The sequence below is a fragment of the Microtus oregoni genome, unplaced genomic scaffold (genome assembly GCF_018167655.1).
Source record: "Microtus oregoni isolate MIOR12 unplaced genomic scaffold, Mior012 000004F_ref0000308, whole genome shotgun sequence".
Classification (NCBI taxonomy): Eukaryota; Metazoa; Chordata; class Mammalia; order Rodentia; family Cricetidae; genus Microtus; species Microtus oregoni.
The window spans coordinates 5214229-5240311 of NW_024543063.1; the positions used below are offsets into that span (position 1 = coordinate 5214229).

A 26083-nucleotide genomic window follows, 5' to 3' on the forward strand; every position below is an offset into this window, starting at 1 on the left:
TCATTCTCCAAAGTTAAACATTTCAGCTTCTTTTTCCTTCCAGAAGGCGAAGCTGCGGTCAATGTAGCCACAGATGTCCCCGCTGTTGAAGCTGCCCAGCTGAGAGTCTGACCCCAGCCTCGGGATCGCAGGTTCGGGGCTGCTGCCAGGGAGGGCTGCGTGGGGCAAGGATCCTAGTGGCGTCAGGCCCAGCTTGCGGCCAGGTTCCATGTCCCAGGATGGAACCTGGCTGGAACCGAAGAAGCGGGCTTTGATGTCCTCGAAGCCGTCAGTCCAGGCACGTCGGCCCGCGGCCACCTCGTCGGTTACCGCCTTGTGGAAGGCGCGCACTGCCTCCCAGCCATGCACGCCCAGGTTCTCGAAGACCTCGAAGCACAGTAAGTGGCGCATCTTGCGCTCCTCGGCCGGCAGGTCGCATTCCAGAAGCTGGAAGTAGCCGAGCATGAAGAGGTCCAGCGAGAGGCTGTTGTAGGGTACCGGCGCCCCATCCACGTGCGGCAAGAATTGCTCAGGGGACAGGGGCCCGCGCGCCCTGCGACTCAGCCTCCGCAGCTGCCGGGCTGGCACGTGCGCCATGATGGCCTTCCAGGTGCCCAGCAGGTGGGTGATGATGCCGCGCTGCTGCCACAGGTGGCCGAGCCGGGGACCATCGCTGGGAGGCGGGGAGGGCGACCGGGAGCTACCGGTGGCCTCGTTGCCCCTGGATCGCGCACGCTGGGCCTCCAAGGTTTTGCAGGCGGCCGTCCTAAGCGCGGGTGTGTAGGCAGACTTCTTCCAGTGGCCGAGGAACAGCATGACGATGCGCTCCTTGCGCAGGCTGGCCAGGTCCAGCCCCGGCCCCGCGCCAGCTTCTGACGGGGCCTCCTCGCAGCTGATGCCGGAATCGCTGGCCTCCTCCGTGTCGCCCGACCGGGGCTCCCCGCCCATCGGGTCGCCTCGGGGCTGTGGCGGTGCCGACCAGCAGCCTCGCAGACACTGGCCAGGCCGCCCCCCTATTTCACAAGGACCGGAGTTCGAGGCGCAGGGAAGATCCGGTGCAGACTCGAAGTTCCCCCGCAGCGTCCTCACCGACACCCCGCACTCCTGGATCTCGCGCTGGGCCTCGCTTCGAGGCGGGCCGGTTATGGCATCCTTTCCCGGGTCTTGCGGGACGGGGATGGGCGGCTTTTCCTCTCCCTGTGTCAGCCCGTTCATGCCCTTCAGCAGCAGGGACATGCTACGCACCAAGCGACCTATATGGCTGCACCAGAAGGGCAGAGGCTGCCCACTGGGCTCGACCTTCCTCAGCTCGGCTGAGGCTTCGAGTTCAGGTGCCAGGACCTGGGCTTCCTCGTCTTCCAGGCCTGGAGCCCGGGGTAGAAAGTGACTGTTGACGGTGATGCTGACCAGGGGCTCGGGCAGGAGGGCCTGCAGTTGGGCTGCCAGCCGGCCCAGCTCGCTCTCATACTCCTGGCAGCGCCGCCGGAGCTGCAGGTCGTTGATCTGCTTCTCCAGGTAGACAAGGTCATCCTCTGTTAGCAGCTCCCCAAAGGGACCCAGGATAGCCTGATGCGTCTGCGAGTACCTCCAGGTCGCCTGTTCTGCGGGGGTGGGGCCTGAGCTTCGGCTCTGACTCTGATCCTGGGCACAGGAAGGCAGGGTTAGAAGCCCCCACAGCTCACACTGGTTCCCCACAGCCTAGCCCTTGGACAGCAGCTGGCCCTCCCCTGGCTTTACAGAATGGGAGCCTAGGGGAAGATTACCCCAGAGCACATGGAGAACGGCCTGCTCCCCATGGCCTCCTCACACCTCCTGGTGCTGGCTGTCAAGATGCCCAGGGCATCCACTTAACCCTGAGCAGCCCTGCCTGCCTCCTCACGAACCTCGGGATGGACAGCATTGTGATATGCAGTGTCGATTTTGTAAGGGGCCAGCAGAGAGACCTCTGCCTCGTGCAAGGTATCCCTCCAAACCCCTTAGCGACCCTTCTCCATATCCCAGAGCCTCTTGTCTCTGCAGAACCTTAGCCCACTCTTGGACTCCAAGGGTTTTCCCGGAGGCAGCCCCGCCACTACTGCCGCTGTGCCTCCAGTTTCTGAAGACAGGGCAGGAAGTAGACACATTTGTTGGAGACAGGCTGCAGCAGGCAGGAATCCTTAGAGCCTGCGCCTGGGAGAGACGGGACTGGCGCAGCAGTGTTCCTACTCTGAGTGGCTTCAGAACCATTGCCGGCTGTCCCTGTTGACCGTGCTGTAGGGCAGTTCAGCTCTAAACCTGGACACGGTGCAATTCCCAAGCCTTTAGGGCAAGAGTCTAGTTTTGCTCGTCTAATCAGTATCCAGAAGCCTGTGAAAGCCCAGGCCAAATCACAACCCCTTCTCTGCTCAGACACAGATGCTTTCTAGACAACTGTAATCTCCTCAGGTCTCCTCCTTCCCCCACACCACCCACTCCTCCCCCACACCGCCCACTCCTCCCCACACCGCCCACTCCTCCCCCACACCATAGTCCTCACCCTCTTCCTGGAGCTTTGCCCTCCTTCTCCTTAAGGCTCTGCCCTCCCTCTGGCCTGGCTCTTCTCCTCTGGCTCCTCCCCTTCCCCCTTCTTGCAGCACCTCTGGCTCCTCCCCTTTTCCTCCTTGCAGCACCTGATCTTCTGGAAGATGGTCAGCACGCAGGCGTGCCTGCAACTTCCGAACCATCACCTGCCGCTTCCACTCAGGGATGGGCCGGCCCTGTTCATCCTGTGTGGGTACCAGCACATCAAGGTCTCCTGAAGGCAGCCCATCCAGCTGCAGAGTGGCCAGGCCATCATGGGAGTCCCTGGCTTCCATCTCAGGGCCCTATAGCAACAAGTAGGTTACATGTCCTGAGATTCCCCAACCGCTCCAGTCTCTAGTCTAATAAAGGTGAGGCCCTGAGGGTGAGGATGTGCAGCCCCCTCCTCCCTCCTGGGGGGGCAGGGCAAGGGGGCAGGTGTGGTCTTACATGACTTAAATGAGGTTACCTACAGCATGCCATAGTGCAATGCTTAGAGAGCCTTTGCGAAACTGTGAGCTCAGAGAGGACCAGCTCCTCTTGGCATTTTTCAGAGTCCTCTGGGACCCAGGGAAAGGTGGGGTTGGAAAAGTGAGGGTGGGCAGGGAGGACTAGCTGGAAGCTGCAGAGGAACAGGCTCCAGAACCTTCCTGCATGTGTCTGGTTGCCTCTTGTGACAGTAGCTTCCAACCCTAAATCCAGAGGTCAGGACTCTGGGATGACAGAGAATGGCTCTGTGTTTCCTGTAATGGGGCCTGGGCTTCTGCTGCCCCAAGATTCTCAACTCCCCAAAACTTGGGGTGTTCAGAGCTGTCTGGGCTGAGCTAACATAGGGATGTGTTAGCCTCAAGGTGGAGAGGTGGGGAGTGAAGGGCAGACACTCACCTTAAGGGCAGCTGGGAGACTGGTGGTGACCCTCAGAGGGGCTGCACAGCCCATTGGCTCCCTTGGGACAGGCTGACCAGGCCAGGCTGGACTGAGAGTTACAGCTGCTGAAGACAGCTGGAGTCAGAGGGACTTCGGATGGGCAAGAGTGCGGGAGAGGAGATTCCAAGCCTGGAGCTCCTGGACCCAGGACAGCCCTTCCCCAAAGTCCCCCTGTGGTCAGCAGCAAAATTCTTACCACTAGGATTCTCATAGAGGCCTTAAGAAGGCTTGCCCCAGCCTGGCCTCCTAGAAAGGTTATATGTTGCCTGATTCTGTCTACCATAGCCCCTCCTGACTTCTCAGCAGCCTGGACAGAGCTAGGAGTCCACAAGATCTGAAGGTTCAGGGACCTAGACCAGCCCTGTCAGATTCTCAAACCTGTCCTTTTACTACCCCTGTCCCCTGTGCACTATAAACATACACCGTGCCACGACCCTGAGAAAGAAACCTCTGTGTCACACCCCAGGCAGGCACACAGAACCATTCTCTCACAGGTAGACCAACACACAGACACACACATAGGTAGATACACACAAACACATGCATTCTCACACATACAGGTGCATACATATGGTGCCTATAGATACATGCATGCTCACAGAGAGACATACAGCCACAAGTATACACACACAGACAAGAGGCACATGCATGCTCTCACACGCAGAAACACACACGCAGATAGACAAACACAGACACATACACACACAAACACAGATTGGCACATGCAGACTGGCACAAACATAGACATGCTTAGACACACAGGTGCAGATACACAAGTGCATACACAGACACACAGAGACTTCCATGCACACTCATGAAGATACATGCATTCAGACAGAGATACATAGATCCCACAGACACATTTGCCCCACAGGCAGACATAGACTCCTACATGTGAGCATGTGGCTGTAACCTGTCCATGGGTCAAAACGAAAGCTCACCACGCGTGGCATCTGCTGATAGTTTAATACCATCCCGTCATTTTGATAAGGGTTGGTCACAGTCCTCTAAAGGTGTTGACCTGCAGTTGGCAGGTGCTTCCCACCCTTCCCATCCTTCCAAAGGATACTCACTGGCCTGCTGAGGTCTCTGACCTGGGTCCCACCGAGACTACCTGCTTTCACTTCTGTTCAGGTTACTATGATAATGTACCCAAGACAGAAAATGTCAACCTCAGAGACTTCAAAGGAAGCCAGGGAGAAGGAGTTGTGGGAAAGGGCGACCCTATGTGTTCAGTCGTCCGAGTCTAGCTCCTCAGAGAAAGTCCCCCCACTTGGGTCCTGGTGCCCTCCACACCTTGCCCAAACCAGTTCTTTTGAGACCAGCACTCACACGGGGGGCTGCTGAGTCCCGAGTCCCCTCTTCTTCCATCTTCCATGGAGATCCTTTCAGTCAAGAGTGGAGGAGGTGGAAATGGTGGGGGTGGGGGTGTCATCAGGACTGGTGGCACCTGGGGATGGACAGGCCTGGTCAGTGGAGACTCAGGTGAGTCTGGACATGGGTCTGTCCTGGCACTGCTGGGCAAGCATGGAGGACCTCCTGGGGCATGCGTAGCTCAGAAAGGGCCTGAAGAGAAGTATGCAAGAGGGAGACCCCTGTCCCCCTAGTATCTCCCTGCCCACCCATGCTGGGTGGCTGGGTGTCCCAACAATCTACCCTAGCATTTGCAGCTCAGGGTCCCCGAGAGCAAGCAGCCTTACTCCAGGGATAAAGGCCGGGTGAGCTATATTCTCCTCTCTCAGCCCCACCCAAGTAGGAGCAGGTATGCATGCAGGCACACATGCCTGCCTGCAGTTGAGATTGACTCCTGAGACTCACCTGGCTCCCTCCTTGACAGGAGCATGAGGACAACTTGGGGACAAGGGGTTCGGTGAGAACTGATAAGGAGGGGGAGCGCAGTGGCAGGTTCCTGCAAGCCCATCAGTCCCTTTTCAAGCGATGATGTCAGAGCTTGAACCCAGGCCACATAGCGTCCAGGGAGTCTGAGCAAGACCCCTAGATTTTGTACAGGCTGATCTGCTGTCTCACAGAGCTGCCCACCCTTCTTCAAACTACTGCACCATTGGTTGGCTTGCCCAGCCCCTAAGAGGACAGATATGCTGGTTGGGCAGAGAGGCAAGATGGGATATTTAAAATTCTTTTCAACCCCTAAGTGGGGATGGAGGACTGTATACCTCAGGCAGAGGTGTAAGCCAGGACCTGCATCCAGTGATCAAACCAGACCAAAACAGGACCATCAAAGCCTGGAGAGGTAGCCCTTCCATGTTTAGGTTGGGTAGCCGACTGCCCTTGGCCACTCTGCTGTCCTCAGGTCCCTACCACCGGATGAACCATTGACCTGAATGCGCAGCCCAGCTCAGCCCTACTTAGTCTCAGCTCCTGACCCAGAGAAGCTGGGGGTTCTTTTTCCTACTGGTTCTGGCTAGGGAGAAGAGATGTGGGGCCCACAGAGTGCTGGTCCACCTCCCCTGTGTCCTTCCAAGCCCTCCAAGCTTGGCTTGGTGCCTCTTGGCTAAGAGCTGATGTGGAAGACTTCTTGACCATGTCTTTAGGATGGTGGGCACCCGAGCTCAATGGACTGGCATTACATCAATGCCCTCCTGGCATGCAGATGCCCAGCTTCTGCCTGCAGCTAACAGGGCACACATAGCGTTCCCTCTGAGCATCCACCTCACCATACCTAGGCCCTGGCACTTCCTTCCAGGGAACAGTAGAAGACAACATAACTGTCAGGCCTCCAAGATGGTGCTGGCAAGGCCCCCACCCCACCCCACTCCCGCCCCAAGAAGAACAGGATCTCTGGTTTGAGCCAGTCCTGATTCAGAACACATGTCCTGGAGCCAGGAACTGTGTCAGGAACCCAGGACCCCTGCTGTAGCTTGGATTACCGATCTGCTGTATCTGCCATCAAATTTTACCCATCTGCAGAGGTGGCCTTTGCCCACACCCCATGATGTGGCAACCTGCAAACTCTTGGCCTCTTTGAGCTACGCCTCACTCATGGCCAAGGTGAATCCATCCTGTCTTTTAGTCTCAAACCACCCAAGACCCTCAGCTCACCAGGCAATAGAGAAACGAAAGCAGCATGAAGCCCCACACGCCCTCCTGTGCACCTCACTTATCCCGGAAGTCTGCAAATCCCAGGAGCCCACATGTGGGACCGCAGGGCTGAAACATCTGCTCCAGCCTGGTTGGCTCTCAGAGGCAAATGCGGGGCAGCCGAGTGCAGGGAGCGGTGGCTGTCCCAGTACCAGTTGTCAGGGGCTGTCGCAGCTGTACCCCCCAATGTAGGAGGTATCACATTAATATTTGAAGGCCAAGGTGTCAGGTGGCCAGCAGGCTGGGGCCAGGTGTGGGATCCCTTACCACGGAGCCTTGCACTCTACAGCAGAGGTCTGGGGTGGACCTCTGGGAGGTGGAGGACCTGACATTACCCAGAGGAGCCCGACCTGCAGTACCTCTCCCTGCACACAGTGGGGGAAAGAGAGACTTCCCAGGGGCTCATGGAGACAGCACACAGTTGAGGGAGGGGCAGCACAAGCTCTGGGGACTGTTCCTGGACCTGACAATGTCTCTAAGGATGCTGAGCTTGACCCTGGAGGGCTGTGGCAGGGGTGACCCCACAGGACAGGGACAATCTGAATGCAGTTCACTCTGATATGGGGTGCTCAGGCTCAGGGGTCTTTGGCTGAAACACCAGCTCACTGAGGACATGGCAGCCATCTGGACTTTTAACATATCAACTGGGATGGGACTTGGGAGCAAGGGAACCCTCGTCTGGGAGCCTCAGCTCCTCTCTCTGCCATTCAATCTACTGACAAGAAAAAAATTACAATTTCTACACTCAGAAAAAAATTAGGGGTGGGGGGCTTAGTGGGGCTGTCAGCGGACTCCTCAGGCTAGGACAGAACAGGTGGGATGTTGGCCTGGTCTGGGAGAATTGACCCCAACTTTAGAACAGACCAACAGCTTGAGTGCCCCCAGGACCTTGGGCTGGCTGGGCGCTGGGCCCTCCTCACCACTGCACAAGAAAGGGAAGCCAGTGTGAGCCTGAAGTTATGGCTACAGGCGGGCTGGAGAAGGTGTGGTATCATGGGGGACATTTGATCGGACCTATACAGGAAGCTACTAGTGCTGACCCCTCTGAAGCTGGGCAGGAAGAAGCCTAATGAGGGTGCCCTCCAGGCAGTGGGAACCCCCCGCATCCTTGACTCTCAGTCTTGGCTGTGGACCCTGAGGGAATCCTGGGTATATAAAGGGGGGAGGACTACACAAATTGTAGTCCATTTGTGTAGACTCCATGCATCCTTTGGTCCCAACGGCTGGGCATACCATGGCCCAGACAGCTGTTCTGAGGGTAACAGTCCCCCCGGCTCCATCGCCTACCAACTCTTTCCTTGTTTTTGGTGAGATTTGAGCATTACTGAGCCTGCCATGCATTAATCATGGAGAGCAGCTGTGGCGAGCTGGGTTACAGGCCTGTAATGCCACCCGGGCTGAGAAAATCATGACCTCAGACGGAGCTGGACACCATTCACCGCAGCTGAGATTCCATTACTGTGGGCAGCCACCTCCGCTCCACCCCAGACAAGACTCTGTCCGGGGAAGTCCACAGCCCTCTCTAGCCCCAGTCTTCCCGCAGGTCTGTGAAGGAGCCCTGGAACCCCCTGCAGTGAGAAGAGGGCGACATCCTGACAGAGCAGTAGAGGAACACTGCTTCTGCCCCCAGACAAGGTCTTCAGACTTGCTTTGAGGATGAAGAAGTCAAGGCTGGTGCCGTGTGCCCAAGAGGATCCAGCACTACACGGGTGGGCGTGAGTATAAGGTAGGCAAACAGGGCAACCTAGACCATAAGGGGTGAGGGCCGCATTCCTTGGGCTTGGAGGTCTGCACACATCATCCAGGGCTGTGGTGGATAGCTGACACTTCCAGAAGAGCCTTCAGACTCCTGCACCAGGGAGTCAGGCTACCAGCCAACTGAGGGAGGGGTGGGCAGTAGGCTACTGCCTCAGTAACCGAAGGGCCTTTGTCTCACCTAGAAAAGGAGGCCCAATCTCTTGCTATGCAGAGGGACACTGAGATCCAGGCAGAAGCAAGGCCTGAATTTCCCCAGGACTCCATGCAGGCCCCACCCTCAGCAGAGGGTGTGCCGAGGTCCCATAGAGCCCTGATGTGAAGTGCTCATCACTTCACCAGTCAGGTGCACCCTTCAGGGGACCGCTCTGGAGAATAATGACAGCCTAGCACTCAGGTTGCCTCTCCTGGGCCCACAGGCCCCCTGGGAGCAGCTCAGGCCAGTGGTGTTCGGGGAATAATGGATTTCACCGTCTCCTCAGGCCCACGGGAGAGAGCCAGTGCAGGCGACCTCTGCATATTGCATTTCCATCAATATTGCATCAGGCGCACTCCCCCTGCTGCGGGCCTGCAGCTGACAGCCTGTCCCTCCCACATGAGGTGGGAGGCCTAGGGGACAACTCTGGCAGTGGTGGAGTCAGGCTCCCCTATCCGTCACCAGGCACCATCAAGAAGACACCATGGTGACCAAACTCTAACCCTAACTATGAGGTTCTAAATGTTTCCTGAGATATACACCACTGAGCCCCCGCGAGGTCAAGGGTCAGGCATCCAGGGCCTAAGTGGGTGCCCACATATGAGCAAGAAGGAAGGTACTGGGGTACCAGAAATGGATGAACCATGTTAGGCCCATGGGGATTCCATGTGGACTTGGGAGTGCCAGGTACCATAGTCCCCAGGTAAGAAGGTGTCCTGATGCCTTGGGTCCTATGTAACTTCGTAGACACAGATAGAACCAGACCAATCCCAGGAAGACAAAATGGGCTTGTGACTCTCAGCCCAGAGGGACAAGGGAATAAGCAGAAACCCTTTCTCTGGGGTGGGGTAAGGTCCGGGGGTGGGGGCTGGCTTGCTAGGCTATAGAGAAGGAAAGCCGAGAACTTGCATGGACAGAGAATTCTGGCCTCGGAATTTACATCATGCCTGGGGTGAGGCTAGTCAGGGACTTTGGAAAGCTAGATGGGACCAAGTCCATGGAAGCAGGTACTCCTGCAATGGGGAGGCAGGATCAGCCCCCCTTCTTACCTCATGATCTCAGCGGCTACCCATCCCACCCCGTGATCTCATCAGCTACCCAGGACAGGGCCGATCCCAGTGAGGACAGGAGCCTAGCATGTTCAGTTGGGGTATCCCTGGGTTCAGAATGTGCAGCCCCACTTACTTTCCAGAAACCAGCCTGTAGCTTGCTCAGTCCCAGCCAGAGAAGGGACCTTTCATCAACAGCCACAGCCTAGTGTATAGTCCCTGGTCTACTTCCAAAACAGTTAAATGCCAGCTTCTGAGATTTCTACCCCAGGTGGAGCCCCACCCGAGTCCTTGTGGTCTCCTAGAACTGTACCCCGCTGGATCGGGTGTGCTGCAGTAAAATGTGAGTGTGACCCTGTGAGGGACCTAGCACAGGCCGAAGAGCCAAGGAGAGTTCTGCTTCAGTTGGTTCCTGGCATTCTGAGGGGACGTCCTCATAGGAGAAGAAACATGGAATCCCCTCAAGTGAGCCCCAGGGGGACTTCACCCCCTAAACCTCAGTGCCCCCACCTGGATGGGGGTGAGACAGGTTACCTTCCTGAAGGGGTGGCACCATTGAGAACTGCTGGGACTCATCATGGTCACTGCCTTGGGCTGGATGCGGAGGGAGGGGGTGGAGTAGGAAGAGATGCACCGGGGAGAGTTGGATCCAAGTCACCAAACAACGCCCACAAGGGACACCCTCCTACCTGCCCCACTCACCTATCTCCTCCCCCTGGCCCTCTGCTCACACCAACCCACTCCTCTGTGAATTCCCTTCTTTGTTCAATTAGTAAACTGTTGGACTTTGTCCTTGCTGGGAGCAGGGACCAGTAGGGATAGCCAAGGATCCCGGCTCCAAGAGGTGAGGGGATGGAGAGTCACACATAGCTACCTCTGGAGAAGGATAGGCTGTGTGAGAGAGACCTCAGCCTCGGTGGGGTCTTTCTTCTACCCCTGAGTGTGCTCAGCCTAAAGTAACATCTCCAAGACATAAACACAGTTTCTATGGTCCACGTGACAGGCATGGCTCGTCCCGTACTGCCTCAGCCTCCTTCACAGACTAATCCCCATCATAGGACCTTCCCATGACAGCTCCTGCCCTGACCAGTGTGGCAGCCTGGCCTCTGCTTCCTCTGGCTTCCTGCCTCACTGGTGTCTGAGGTCAGAGAGATATGTTAAAGGAGCACCGTAGTCAGCTGCCAAGCCCACCTCCCCAGTTCTCCAGGACAGACAGGGTCCCTAGGTTTTACCGGGCGAGACATTTCCCGCAGGTACTGGGCGCAATCCTGGTGTCCGTGATAGTCTGCCAGATCCATCGCTGTATAGCCATCTTCGTCCCGCAGGAAGGGGTCTACACGGTGGGAGAGCAGGGTTTGGCAGCACTGTGGGAGAATGGAATATTCCGATGACACACGTAGCTCACCGCATGCCCGTCAACAGGAACATTCAGGCCACCTCCCCAGCTGCAGGCTTGGCCGCTCAGCAACCTGCCAGTGACTCTGTCTTTCCCTCTCAGACTCCGTCCACAACTGAATGAGGCATCTTTCTCAGGTTGGTAAACCAGACCCTCCAGAGCTCATGGCCGAAGCGAGACCGCACGGAGGCATAGACACGAGCCATCTAAGCTGGATAAACCGTGGGGGATTCTGGGGTAGCAGGAGAGGCTGGGGTGCCCTGGAGGGGAGGTTATAGGACCTGCAAAGACAGTGAAGAGGAAGGGGAGAGCGTGCCAAGCCTGGCCCCAGATGGTGCTGGAGAGAGAAGGTACAGCCTGGACGGGTTTGCGGCAATGGTGCGGGAAGGACTTTGCTGGAGTAAAAGATGCCCTGGGTGCTGACACCAGCGAGCCTGGGGTGGCTGGTGAGACATGGCCAAGGAGCAAGTCTGGACCTCTGAGGAGGCCACAGCAGGAGCAGATGAGCAACGGCAGGGTGAGCAGATGGGTCCCCTACAGGGAAGGAAGTGGGGCAACTGAAGGATGGCACGCACATGCCTTCTACATACCAAAGAGGATAAAGAAGGGAAGGCTGATGAGGTCAAGCCCAGGAGAGGAGGGAGGCCTGAGAGGGGCTAGCCTAACACCCAGATCCACCCCACCCTACAAAGGTGCTGATGAACAGGACCATCCTAGTAGCCTAAAGAACTAGGAACCAAGGAGACCAGGAGCTGCCTGAAGGGCACTAGTTAGCAAACCCCTGTGTAGGCTAAGGGCGCCTATGAGCCGGCTGACTGCCTCACGCTTCAAGGTGGCCCAGGAACCTCGAGCACGGAATAAAGATTTAAATGGACCTGGGCTTGTAGTTCTTGCTCTTACCTTATGATTTCTTATCATAAGGGCAATAAGAAGTCACTCCAATTACACCCAGAGAGATTCCCCAATTAGAATGTCCAGCACCCAGTCCGTAGCAGTGAAGGATTCTGGGAAATATGAGAAATGATTGACTCCGTGGTACGTAAAAACTACCATGATCATGACTTTCCGAGAAATGAAGCCGGAGTGTGAAAATTTAGACATGGTATTATAGGCAATAGATGTGATGTGGTTCAGGCGGCAGAGCACTGACCGAGCATGCGCAAAACCCTAGGTTTCACCCCTAGCCCTTCATAAACAGGTATGCTGTGCACACCTGCTATACCAGCACACGGAAGTGGAAGCAGGAAGATCAGAGGTTCGAGGTCATCCTCAACTATCTGGTGAACACAAGGCCAGCCTCGGATGCATGAGACCTTGTCTCAAAATTAAAAAAAAACAAAACAAATACCTGATACAGCAGACTGAATACGACAGACAGGGCATCAAAAGCCAGATGCAACTAGGAATGGAGACAGAAGAAATAGACAGAGAACACGGGTCAGCAGGAACCCATGGGGGAAAAAAAATGTACTGAATGAGGTCACCAAGGCCCAGAATAACAAAGGCCACATGGATCCAGCTTCAAATCTTGTATCTAACTTGAAGCACAGGTAGGAGCCAAACAGAAGAGGCCAGGAGGACCCACATTCAGGGGAGGGGACAGGCTAGACAAAATCAAAGCAAAATATTGAAACACTGGGAACTGAAAGACAAACAGGGAGGCGTGTTGGGGTAAGCGGGGAAACAGGGGAAGGCTAACCCTGAGGGATGGCATGTGGAAACCATGTGGAAGACACCTCACAAGCCAGTTGAAAATGTAGTTGCAGGGATAGCAGAATGCCTGCGGCATGCCAGAAGAGGGGCATTCTGGGAGCTGAAGCAGAAAGTGAGGGTGGAGGGCTGAGGAGAGGTGGAGCCAACCAAAGCTAAGACGCACGAAGATGTCTCAGGGAAACCTGCTGGTTAGTGAGCTAATTTCAAAATCTAACTTTAAAAAATGTAACCGAGATACTGCAGACCCAAAAAGGAAACAGGAAACCTAGCAGACATGCGCCATCATCAGGATAGCATCCTTTAGGGGCCTGTCTTCGTCTCCAGTCTGTGGCCCTACTGAGATACAGTAGGACCTGGAGGAGGTTGGGCCTAGCAGAAGGATTTTAGGCCAGTGGGAATACTGGGACTCTAATCCCTGTTCACTCCTTCACCCCCTCTCACAGAGGTGAGGTACACAGAGCTGAGCCCCAACCCACGAGTTCCTGTAATAAAGTTCGGTGTGACCCTGGGCCCACAGCAACAAGACAGAATGACCGTGGATTGAAAACTCTGAACCTGTGAGCCAAACAAACCTTTCCTCCTTGTGAGCCAAGCAGTCTTCATGATTGAAAGCTGACTAACGCAGGACAATAATGTCTAGCATACGTGTAATAAGAACCCCAGATGGAGAGGAGAGACAAAATAGGGCAAGGGTGCTGTCTGAGAGGCCAGGGTTGAGATTCTTATGACCGACGGCAAATTCTAGAGCACAAATCTAGCAGTTTGGCCAATCCAGGCAGCGGAAATAAGGCCCACCTGCCTACTGTCCCCTCATGGTAGACAGGAGGACAACTTCAGAACACAGGCCCCTGGCTTTCCCATGGACAAGGGCTGGGATGCACCTTTTAAAGCACACACGAAAGAGAAAGGCTGGGAATCACAAAGATTTTGGTTTTTTCTTCCTCTAGGCGGGGTCTCCTGTAGCCCTGGCTGACTGAATTTGTTATGTAGCTGAGTCTGGCTTTGAACTCTTGATCTTCCTGTCTCTATCCCCCCAAGTCCTGGGATTGCAGGTCTGCATCACACCACACCACAGCACACCACAGCTGGCTCCCAGAGCCAGGTTATTTCTGACGACGACATCCCTCACTCCTGACGAGGACATAATGACATTTGGAGGCAAACATACAAAAAGAAGGGATGGTTGCCAGCCACAAAGCCTCACTGAGGGAGCCCCCAACAGACACACCAGACTGCAGGGCAGCCATCCCACGATTCCACGTGGGAGCTCGATCTGCACAGGGTGGGAAGAACGCATAGATTTGCGAGTTTGTTTTTTTTAAAAAGAGAAAGCCTGTAGGATTTTAAGAACTGAAGAAACAGAACTGTTGAAGATGGCCCTCCCCAAATCCCCCGTGACTGCTTTCTCTCACCCCTTCAGCTTTTCACACTCGTCTCAGCCCTCTGTCTGAAAAGCTGGGGCCTCTGTGCACCAGGCTCCAGCTCTATCTCCCAGCCACTGTGGGAGCCTCGGCTTCTTCAGGTTTACAGAGGGGAATGAAGAAGTTAGGAATTCTTTCAAGGCCATGAAGAGACCTTTCTCTTCATAATGATGAGCAACCCATCCACCTGGATGGCTCCACGACTGTCCTGTGGACAAGCAGGACCTCCGGGTCGCTGAGGACAACCATCCTGAAGCCTCGGCCCCAGCACACCCTGCACCTTCTGTTCCCAGCGCGTCTTAATACCTCACTCGCTATCCTAACACAAACACTACGTGCGATAGCATCGACCCGTACACGCCGTTTCTAAATAATTAAAACCCTGCACTGGAAACCGGAGGGCCAGATGGCTGAATCCTGCACAGCTGAGAAAGGTAGCGAAAGGGAGGAAGGCCCCAGGGGTCCCGTTGGACTTTGCCTGGGGGTTCCCTGCTCTGTCTGTGACTCTGACCTCCAGCTCAGATGTCCTGAACAGGACTCCTGCTCACAGGAAGGCGAGAGAGTAGGTGGAGATGACCTGTGGCTAACTCTACCCAGCTGTGACGGCTCTCAACATTGCTTATCTGTGCACACAGGCTCACCGGGAATTATGGCTTCCTCTTTAACTAACAAGCTGAATAGCAGTCTTGGCCACAGGTTCACTTCATGGTTGTGTCAAGATCACATGAAAGGTTTTTTGTTGTCCTTGTTTGGGTTTTGTTGCTGGTTTTTGTTTAGTTTTTCCTTTTTGAGACAGGGTCTCCCTACGAGGATGGCCTCAAACTTGCGGTACTCTTGTTCGTGTCCCCCAGGTGCTGGGATTATAGGCATGCACCACCACACCTGGGTTATAGGTGATGATTTGATTTACCTATATGCAGAACCATAACAAATTTAACAACCAGAAGGTCAGGCTGTTGTGGCCGGGGATGCGGTTCAGTTGATAGAGTCCTTGTCTAGCATGCCCGAAGCCCTGGGTTCAATCACCAGGACTAGTAACTAGTACCACACAAACCAGGTTTGGTGGTGCATGCCCAAGGTCCCAGCACTCAGGAGACAGAAGCAGGAAGATGAGAAGCTCAAGGCCACCCTTGGCTACATAGTGAGTTTTAGGCTATACAAGACTGTTTTAAAAACAAAGCCAGCATCTTTCCTCAGCATTTTAACTGAGAACAAGGGTAGTGCCAAAACAAAAAGGCAAAATAATAATAATAATAAAAAAAAAAGAGGGCCAGGCCAGTAAAGCTCCAGCACCAGGCCCAGCAATTGCTGTCAGTGGTAGCATTTTTAAAGGCAGGATGAAACGAAATACCTATTCCCTCCTGTACACTGTGGAGCCATTCCTAGAGAGGAATCTGAAACACAATCTGGTCACAAGCGAGCCAGGTGTGTGCACACACACTCAGTTCTAACCGAGGTAGTGAGACACACTGAGGAGGGCACCCGCTCAGAGGGTCACAGACGGTTTTCATGGTTGCAGATCGAGCCCCGAGTCCTGAGGAGGTCCACTGGATGCAAGTGAATTCTTCACTGAGTGGGACCATGAGCCAACATTCCTGTCCCCATCATGAACCTAAAAGAACCCCAATCACTGTAACCACCTAAGCCAGCCCTGAGTTTCCAGGACCCACAGAGGGATGACCTCCACAAAACCCACTGACTGACAAACACTTCTGGTTCTGTGTCTGTTGAGAGAATGACTGTGGACAAGGGAGGGTGTGGGCACGCCCTGCAGGGAACAAGACACAGTGGATGGCGGATCCTCCACAGGATAGGGCATCAGTTGGTACCCCGAAAGTTTCTAAATGTTCTTTCTGGATTTCGTTGGGTAGAGAGCTAAGATAGTCTTAGGCACACAACTGGCCTGAGGCGGTCTCATGCACGCACGCTTGTCCTGCCCTCCTACCACAGTGCCCTTCTTCAGACAGCATGAAACATGCCTGCCCTCACATCCTACAGCAGCCTGCGGTGGCCTCCCGACACTGCTCTATGGCCCTTCTGCCCATGAGTTCTCTCCTCCACCAGCCTTGCCTCCCCCGCCACACTGACCTCACCCAGCCCTCTCACTCCTTCCCATGAGTGCCCAGGTCATGCAACTCTTTGCAGATGGGTTTGCTGATACTCTTCATCCATGGTCTTCCTACCGGGCACAGGTGAGCACCCCCTGGGGTTTCTGCCATAGTCCTCCTCCAGCCCACCCAGGACCAGTTAAAACCAGAGTTGGAGGGTGGAGTGAGCTGCTGGCACCTTTTGAAGTTCTCTGAGGGTTAAGCTAAGCTGGGGAAGCGCTATTCAGGCCAAGGGCCGCAGGTCACCCAGGTATCCCGTCTTAGGAAGCCTGATCTGTGGCACCTGTTATGGGACAGCGGTGGTTGAAAACAGAAACAGGAAGTACTCATGGGCACAGCTGTGAAGCAGGGCTGCAGCTGAGCCGTCATTACAGGGAAGGCCAGAGCCTAGAGCAGACGCATCACATCTAAGTATATGTGTATGGGTGTCTTGCCAGCATGCATGTTTGTGTACCACAAGGGTGTCTGGTGCCACCCTGGCCCTTGGTCTGCTTTCATATGCCAGGGGGCAGGAAGGCAGGAGCCCATCTGTGAGCTGCTGGGCACATTCACGTTTGGAAGTCCTGGATTCTGTAAGACTTAAAGGGAGGACACGCTCTTCTGTGGGCCCCTCTCTTCTGTGGGCCCCCTCCCAGGGAGCCCGTGGAGCTATAGCTACTCTCGCTGGGTCCATGGGCTTCCACACAGTCTTGCATGGGAAAATAATATCAATAATATCTGGACTCCACTGCCCTGCATCACCTTCTCCTAAAAAGGAGCTGGGGTGTGCTTGGGGCTTGATGACCAACAGACAGAGCTCAGAGTGTCTGTTGCCAGCGGTAGGCCCAGCAGATTCCCTCAGGGTGGGGCGGGAGGGACTCTCTTCTTTAGCACACTGCCACCTGGCATTCCATCCAGACAGAACAGAGAGGGTCCCCGAGGACTCTGGCAGGCTCTCCTGGCCCAGGTAGGGGACGGAGCTGGAGTGAGCTGAGCAGGGATTGCGGGAGAGTCCGGCAAGGGAGAGGGGTCTCTGCCTGGAAGGTGAGGGAGGTAGAGAAAGGTCCCTGGGTAGCTGCCATGGGCTGGGCCAGGGTTACTGTGGGGTTCTCTTGCCTGGGTTCCTGTTTGGGAACAGCTACCCAAACTCTGACCCAGGCTGGGCCACTGGGGCCACTGGACACATGTTGTCTCCAGGGACAACCCCCGCAGAGGAGCCCAGTCTGCCTGGAAGATTGCAAGGCAACCATGGCAAAACTCAGAAACATAAAAGGCATCCAGGAAGCTGTGGAGCTGAGGTTTCTCAGGGCAGGAAGGGTGTGGGAGAAGGAACCTGCATGAGACCAGACCCAAACAGGCCACCAGCTGCCTCAGCCCGCAGACCTGGGCACCTCCTGACCTGTGTGACACTTTCGCCCTTGCGTGGAGTGGGTTCTGGGGGTTCCTTACTGGAAACTGGGCCACCTGGGCCAGCAGGTCTAAGTTATGCGACATCAGCCTTTAACCACACACACACACACCCTAGAGCAGGGAACTGGGTCTCTCTGGGCACCTAGGGCATGTGCTCTGCCTGCCGTACCTCTTCTACCCTTATAGAAGGGTAGTGCTGGCATCTGTTTCAGAGGACTCCTGGGAGGACTCGAGGGCACATTGACGAAATGCCAGCTCAGAGTCCTAGCCACCCCCTCACCATTGCGATATACCTCCATGTGTCCATTCTCAGCTGCGTCATGCAGGGGAGTCCCTCCCCAGGAGTCTCTCGTGATGGGGGCACCCATGAGCAGAAGCCGGTCAAGAATAGGCGTGTGGCCACCCCGAGCTGCGAAGTGCAGGGCAGTGGCTCCTTCGTTATCCCGTGCTGTCAGGCCGATGTCTGTGAACGTGACCTGGCAAGAGAAACCAGGAAGAGAGCCATCAGCTGAAGATGGACCCGGGGTAGCCAGGTACTCGGGGAGGAGGGACAGCGGCATTCAGAGCAGAAACGGGACTCCCCGCCTGTGATCCTCAGTGGGCAGTGGAGATATCCCTAGGGAGTCTTAGGGCAGAGCTGGCTCGCCCCATGTGCCCTGTGACCCATACGGCATCCCAGGCCGGGGCAGGTTATATGAGCACAGGACTTTAACTCTGGAAGCCCACAAGTTAAATGCCACAGCAAGAGAGGAACACCACATGGGCACTCAGCAGTAGGAAAGGCAGAGAGGCTGCTGGCAGAGGCATCCCCTGGTGTCTCAGCTCCTCTGGGAGGGTGCTACCAGAGGCCTGGGTGCTATGGCACCTTCCCCATAGCTCTGGCCCAGAGTTGGTCACATGACCTGGGGCCTGTCCTGTTGTTTGGGGCCTTGTGGCCTGCCTTTGTCTCTGGCCTCATCAGCCCTGTGAGGGCACCTCGGGGCCAGCTGACGTCCTCTCAGGCTTTCCCATGAAAAGCAGTGTCCCCTCTTCCACCGGCTTGCCTACTGAAGTGTGGACATCTAGGATTGCCTTTGTGTTCTGTGGGGTCAGCAGGAAGCTCCTTAGAGGAGAGGCTAAGGGCTGATGTTTCTGCCCTTTCCGCTGCTGGCAATAGGGCCAGTATTCTCCACGAAGGCAAGGTTCCCCTCTGTGGTAAGTCTTACCACTGAACTGTCCCAAGACCTATAGCCCACGGTGTTTGTCAGGCTAACATGTGCCCACCTCAGCACAATCCAAAGGTCTCAGGGGATTAACTACCCGTGCCCTGCCACAAGCCACCACCGTGGCTGCTTCTCCAACACATTCCGCTGGCTCATTTCCAGGTGGCAGGCTAGCTGACTCAAGGCTCAGACCAGGGGCCACAGGTGAGGGTCATCGTCTCAGTGACTGAGTTAGATCTGCAAGCAAGGCCAGGGCCAGGGCCTCGAGGTCAAAAAGGTGTTGGGGAAATGGGCAGCCTGGAAATGAGGTTTTTCTCCTGGGGGACGTTGGGGTGGTAGAGCAGCACACACGGGTGACACCTAGTGGCCGGGTGACAGACACACTAGTGGCCGGGTGACAGACACACTAGTGGCCGGGTGACAGACACACTAGTGGTCGGGTGACACACTAGTGGCCGGGTGACAGACAGACTAGTGGCCGGGTGACAGACAGACTAGTGGCCGGGTGACAGACACACTAGTGGCCGGGTGACACACTAGTGGCCGGGTGACAGACACACTAGTGGCCGGGTGACAGACACACTAGTGGCCGGGTGACAGACACACTAGTGGCCGGGTGACAGACACACTAGTGGCCGGGTGACAGACACACTAGTGGCCGGGTGACAGACACCTAGTGGCCGGGTGACAGACACACTAGTGGCCGGGTGACACACTAGTGGCCGGGTGACAGACACCTAGTGGCCGGGTGACAGACACACTAGTGGCCGGGTGACAGACACACTAGTGGCCGGGTGACAGACACACTAGTGGCCGGGTGACACACTAGTGGCCGGGTGACAGACACCTAGTGGCCGGGTGACAGACACACTAGTGGCCGGGTGACAGACACACTAGTGGCCGGGTGACAGACACACTAGTGGCCGGGTGACACACTAGTGGCCGGGTGACAGACACCTAGTGGCCGGGTGACAGACACCTAGTGGCCGGGTGACAGACACACTAGTGGCCGGGTGACAGACACACTAGTGGCTGGGTGACACACTAGTGGCCGGGTGACAGACACACTAGTGGCCGGGTGACAGACACACTAGTGGCCGGGTGACAGACACCTAGTGGCCGGGTGACAGACACACTAGTGGCCGGGTGACAGACACACTAGTGGCTGGGTGACACACTAGTGGCCGGGTGACAGACACCTAGTGGCCGGGTGACAGACACCTAGTGGCCGGGTGACAGACACACTAGTGGCCGGGTGACAGACACACTAGTGGCTGGGTGACACACTAGTGGCCGGGTGACAGACACACTAGTGGCCGGGTGACAGACACACTAGTGGCCGGGTGACAGACACACTAGTGGCCGGGTGACAGACACACTAGTGGCCGGGTGACAGACACCTAGTGGCCGGGTGACAGACACACTAGTGGCCGGGTGACAGACACACTAGTGGCCGGGTGACAGACACACTAGTGGCCGGGTGACACACTAGTGGCCGGGTGACAGACACCTAGTGGCCGGGTGACAGACACCTAGTGGCCGGGTGACAGACACACTAGTGGCCGGGTGACAGACACACTAGTGGCTGGGTGACACACTAGTGGCCGGGTGACAGACACACTAGTGGCCGGGTGACAGACACACTAGTGGCCGGGTGACAGACACCTAGTGGCCGGGTGACAGACACACTAGTGGCCGGGTGACAGACACACTAGTGGCTGGGTGACACACTAGTGGCCGGGTGACAGACACCTAGTGGCCGGGTGACAGACACCTAGTGGCCGGGTGACAGACACACTAGTGGCCGGGTGACAGACACACTAGTGGCTGGGTGACACACTAGTGGCCGGGTGACAGACACACTAGTGGCCGGGTGACAGACACACTAGTGGCCGGGTGACAGACACACTAGTGGCCGGGTGACAGACACACTAGTGGCCGGGTGACAGACACCTAGTGGCCGGGTGACAGACACACTAGTGGTCAGGCAGGTGCCGCAAGGAAAAACGAAGGCAAATGACACAACCTCTAGGACCCCTGGGAGGGTGGGGGTCAAACCAAAGGTGGAGGGAACGTTGCTCTTTCCTGTGTCTCCTCACCCTAACTGCCAGGCCCAGGGAATCCAGGTGACGGACAGGACCCAACCTCCAGGTGGCGGGTGGGAATGACGGCTACAGTGCCAGCCAGATGTGTTGTTGGCCAGGTGCCAGTACCGGGGACACCCAGGGATCTCAGAAAGGCACCAGGCACAGCAAGAACGAAGGCCCTGAGGGGAGACTGAAGGGAGCACTAGAGGAGCGGAGAGCCCCGCCCCTGCCTCCTTCATGGGCAGCCAGAATGACTTTCGATCACGTAGGCAAATTTTGGCATAGAGCCCTTGTCCACCACCTAGGGCCCCCTCTGTCTGCCACTCCATTCAGGCCAGGGTGTGATGCATCCTCTTCCGAGAAACGGCCTTGAGTCCTACTCTCCACCACTGTACACTTCAAGCTACTTCCTATCCATCCTCTGCCTCCTCCTCCGAGGGGACCTCCCACTCATGGGCACTATGGAATCGCTAGTGGACTCTTGAAGTGCCTACCTCCTCCAGGGGTGGCTGGTTTTTGTTGGGAAGGTGAGAAGACCCTGGCCCACCCTGGTCCAACTCCAGTCACTCTGGAGTTTGGGATTTCTCTTCTGGGAAAGGTGAGGGTCTGGCTCAGAGCTCTGGGGCACTAGGGCTTGAGTGTGGTTGAGTGGTTCAGGCCAGGTGCTGGCATCTGTGACAGAGCACCTGGACAATCAGCAACACCGAGTGGACTCCAGGGAAGCACCCAACTCCTAGGAAGGGGTCCCTAGAGCCCTGAGGGCTGCTGTGTCTCCTGTGGTTCCACAGGCACCTCGGAGTTCCACCCCATACTCGGGGTGACCTGTGACCTGTGTTACCCCAGTGCCTTAGACAGCCCCCCTTCCAGCTGGCTCAGGGCCTGGACTTCCTAGTGTCCCGCCCCCCACAGTGCCCTCTTACCAGCCAGACAACCAAAGAGTAGTGGCCACGGGCGGCCGCAGCGTGCAGTGAGCTCATGCCGTCCATGGCTCGCAGGCGCACGTCGGCCCCGCAGTCTTTCACCAGAAACTGCGCCAGATGCAGGTGGCCTTCTTGGCAGGCAAGGTAGAGCGGAGAGGCACCATTGCGGGTCTGCTGGTTCACACCACTGTGATGGAGGGAGACTCGTGAGGCCTGCACCCAGAACTGCCCCGGGGAGGCTGAGCGGGGCCCGCACTGAGGGGATTTTCCGCAGGTCACTCTTGGGCCTGTGTGAACCCTTGGTTCCCAGTGACCAGCTGCAGGGAGGGTCAGGGACCTTCCCCAAGCTGACATCATTCTCAGGTGACCTTCATGTCCTTGTCCTTGATCCCTGACCCTATAGTCTGAGTTTCCCTAATTCCCTCCAGCTTCTGCCTCCGTGGACTCTGTGCCCCACCCCCTGCAGCCATGGTCCTTCCTTTCTCTCTTTCCTTGCCTGGGTCAAGTTTACTCCTGTCAATCATTTTGGATGGCCTTCTCAGCCATCCCTGTAAAGACACAGAATGGACCCCTAACTTCCAGGGATCCCTTCTGCCTCTCTGGCACTGAGGCTGGTAGTGTCTGCTGCTGCCACCGAGCAACCCTGATGGGCATAACCTCTGTATCCACTGAGCCGCGCTCACTGGGACTGGGTAAGGTGGCCTTCTTTAGCAGTAAGGCTTGGCTCTTGACTACTCCTGGCTGAAGCATATTTGTCTTCTAAGGCTCTGACAGTGCCTGGACCTCGTCCCACATCCTCACCTCTGGGGCCCATAAGCCAGCATGCCACTTAGGCACGGGAGGCAGGGGAGCAATGACCTGCTTCCACGGACACCCTGCAGCTCCCTGAGTGACTTTTGATCCACCCCAGAGGGGCACCTCTACTCCATCATAGAGGGGCCCTTACAAGTTTCAACCGGCAAAAGGGTAAACTGAGGCTCAGAGCTGAATGAGTTGCTCAAGGGGCAAGGGTTTGGGTCTCTTTGCTTTCAAAGCCCCTCTGTCCTGCTTTGCTCTAACAAGGTGAGCTTCGTACAAGGGCTCAGACCAGAACACAATGAAGGAGGGAAGAGAAATTTGGAGGCCACTCGCCTCAGTGGGTCTGGTCCTGTCTTCCCTCAATCACCAATTCTAAAAGGGTCGGGCACAAAGCCTTGGATTTGATGAGGCTGGTCCAGTCAAGGTGTTTCCAATGTGGAGGATGAGCCCAGGTCAGCATGACTGAAGGCATTTGTTTTTCCCAAGCACCATTTGGGTGCAATTCTTGCAGCCCCCAGACCGGTGCATTGCTGCACCTATGTTTAAAGGCTCTCCCTTCCCCATGCAGAGCCTGCATCCATGCCTTCTACCCCTGCTTATCCTCTGGCTCTGGAATCACAGGGCCTGCCTCAAAGGTCACCAGCATGTCCCTCTCCTCTGTGAGGGTTCCCTCGGTTGTCAGTCTCCATGCGCAGGGTTCTGGGCTCTCACCTGCTGTGGGCCGCTGTCAGGAGCTTCACACAGGTCAGATCGCCACTAACAGCAGCGTGGTGCAGTGGTAAGGCCCCTTCCAGTGTCTTCAGTGTGGCTGTATGGCCCTCACATAGCAACCACTCCACTAGTGCTGGATGGCCAAACCGGGCAGCCAGGTGCAACGGGGAGACACCTGAGGCGTCTTGGTCCTACCAGGACACAAGCAGGATGCTGAGCCTAGGCAGGCCCCAGGGCAGCCTGGCTGGGCACCACCAGTATGGCCAGCTGACTGAGGCCGGTCTCCTGGAGAACCCTATAACGCCTGCTGCTGGTTCCCTTCCTACTTCCTCCATCCCCACCTTGATCAAGGAAGAAGCTGGGCTGGACCACTGGGATCCTTCCCCATCCACTCCAGCTCCCAGCCTTTCTGATCAGTTCAGTCCCTGCACGTTCTGTAAGTGCTTGGAAAAGCTTCAGCTAACACAGGGATTCTCGCTGCAGGTGTTCCGGGACAGAGACCTCTAAACCTCTGCCCCTCATCCCACCCTAGGATGGTCCCCAAGGCATTTCTCCTGAAGGTGTTAGGCATCTGGCAGACCTGGGCATTCCCTGAGGGTACCATAATCCAAAGGGAATCTGGAAATGGGCCAGTGCTTGCCCTCGGCCCTCAGGGGTCATTTGGAAGAACCCTTGAAAAAAGGGCATGGAGGCTGGAGCAGTTCTAAGCCCTGTGCCACTGGTGTCTCTGTCTCCGTCCAACTTGACGGCTTCCTTGTGCTCCCAAGCTGTAGCATGGCTGACAGCCTTTGTCCCTTACCTGCACCAAGCAGGTAGAGGCATGCAAGCAGCGACGAGGCTGGTAGCTCTAATAGACATGTTCTAGCAGGATGATCACGCGACTTGAGAACCTTCTCACTAGAATAGTTGTCAGCCTGTGTCCCCAGGGCTCCAAGATCCTGAGAGCCCAAGGTGCCTCTTTACAACTCCACTTCTTGACTCTTTGGGGAATAGGTCCTATTGATCAGGTCTGATCAGAGATGGGATCCTGAACATAGGCAAGGCCATCGTTGGCGGCCCTAGGTGTTCCTTGCTAGGGGAGGGGTGGAAAAGCCCAGGTGACTTTTCTGTATACATATGAGGGTGACTGATGTGGCCTTGGTGTTCAAGGGTTTGTTCTGGGTTTTTTGGGGGGGTGGTGGAGGGCAATGAGAGGCGGAGGCACACATCTCTGACTGCGACAGAGCTTAGGACCTTCCAGGGACCAGACCTTCTGGACAGCAGGCATAGAGCCACCCTAGTCTAGCTTACCTGCAGCCCGCAGCCCCCGTCGCGGACCAACCAGCACAGCTCGGCCAGGTTGCCAGTGGCGGCCGCATCATGAACTGGCGTGGCCCCGTTGTGTGCCTGCTGGTTGCCAGGCAGCTTGGCCCTCTGCACCAGGAACTTGACACAGTCCAGGTGGCCAGCCCGGGTGGCATGATGCACCAGGCCAGCCCCCAACTCATCAGTGATGCCTGGGCTCAGGGCACCCGCCTCAAGCAGCCGTTCCAAGGCGGCTACATCCCCATCCTTGGAGGCCGCCAGCGCCTGCTGCTCTTCCATCCTAAGTCGGATTCTCAGTGGCGGCTTGTGAGCTTGTGTGCAGGCCCAGCAGGGCTTCCTGTTTCAGGCGTGGACGCTGCTGAGGGCTCTGGTTACCTGATAAGCGGCTCGCTAGGCAGATGGGAGGCAGCAGCGTCGCGGGTGGTGGGGGCAGGCTCTGGGGGCTGGCCCTCAAAGCCTGGCTCAGTGCCTGGAGCTTCTGAGCATGGAGAGAGAGTGCGGCCCTGGAGGAAGGGATATGTGAGTCAGGGCAGTGGGTGTACCTCAGCAGCTGGAGCCCTTTCACCTGCAGAGCAGAGGGAAGCAAGAGGATGCCTCAGCAGGGCTCTGGGCCTGGGGTGGGTCTCCAGCAGCCAGGTGTTCGCAACTACAGTCAGCCATGGCTCAGAACCTGCGCCAGCAAATATTTCAGTGAGAGACTAGCAGGCCACCCAGAAGGGGTCTCAATTTTCCTTAAGAGTAGATCCACTGTGGTAGATCCACTTAGGGTCTAAATACCATCACTGGAAACCCCAGGTCTCTCTCTCTCTCTCTCTCTTTCTCTCTGTGTGTGTGTGTGTGTGTGTGTGCGTGTGTGTGTGTGTGTTTACCTGAGACAGGGTCTCACTAAGGGTCTGGAACTCGCAGAGAACAGAGTTCCACCCTCCTCTACCTCATGAGTAGGGATTAAAGATACGCCCCACTATGCCTGACTGGACTCTGTATCTGAACCCTGGTCCTTGGCTGTTCTCAGCACCGACAGCGGGTGAGCCTGCAGAGGCTGCTAGATGGTAAAACCTCTAAGGTGAGGTGATGACCTCACAGCCCCACACTGAAGGTGACAATGATGACCTCACAGCCCCACACTGAAGGTGACAATGATGACCTCACAGCCCCACACTGAAGGTGACAATGATGACCTCACAGCCCCACACTGAAGGTGATGATGACCTCACAGCCCCATACTGAAGGTGATGTCCTCATAGCTCCACACTGCCCTCTTGGGTCACAGCATTCTTGGGATCTGGACCACCCATGGTCTTGTTGGGGAAGTGAGGACTAGCATGGCCTCTCCCTGGTGTCACAGGTGGAAGATGACTGGGGACCTCTCTCAGTCTACCAGAAGTCCCTTCCAAGCACTTGGTGTCATTTTACAATCATATACCAGGAACCTCCTTCCCTTCTGCTCAGACAGACAGACAAGCATACATTGGCCTTGTGAACAGCAAAAC

At 56.3% G+C, this 26083-nt stretch overlaps 1 protein-coding gene across 1 annotated transcript; it reads right to left on the reverse strand.

Moving 5' to 3' along the window:
* Espnl (espin like) lies at nucleotides 1–24872 on the reverse strand. Its single transcript, XM_041649412.1, has 9 exons — nucleotides 24579–24872; nucleotides 23289–23479; nucleotides 21780–21966; nucleotides 17864–18046; nucleotides 10776–10907; nucleotides 4777–4894; nucleotides 3403–3506; nucleotides 2628–2822; nucleotides 1–1614 (listed from the first exon to the last, which is right to left on the reverse strand). The coding sequence occupies exons 1-9, from the start codon at nucleotides 24870–24872 to the stop codon at nucleotides 1–3; spliced, it is 3018 nt and encodes a 1005-aa protein (XP_041505346.1).
* Nucleotides 24873–26083: the final 1211 nt, after the last annotated feature.

Bases quoted from the DNA above. Each gene is read 5' to 3' on its own strand.
- Espnl (XM_041649412.1), bottom strand. From the start codon at position 24,872: ATGGAAGAGCAGCAGGCGCTGGCGGCCTCCAAGGATGGGGATGTAGCC. The intron at 4,895-10,775 runs GTAAAACCTAGG...GTCCATCCCCAG, and splicing joins TGCGGGAAATGTCTCGCCCG to GTGCCACCAGTCCTGATGAC. The intron at 3,507-4,776 runs GTGAGTGCTGGT...TGTCTTCAGCAG, and splicing joins GGGACTCAGCAGCCCCCCGT to CTGTAACTCTCAGTCCAGCC.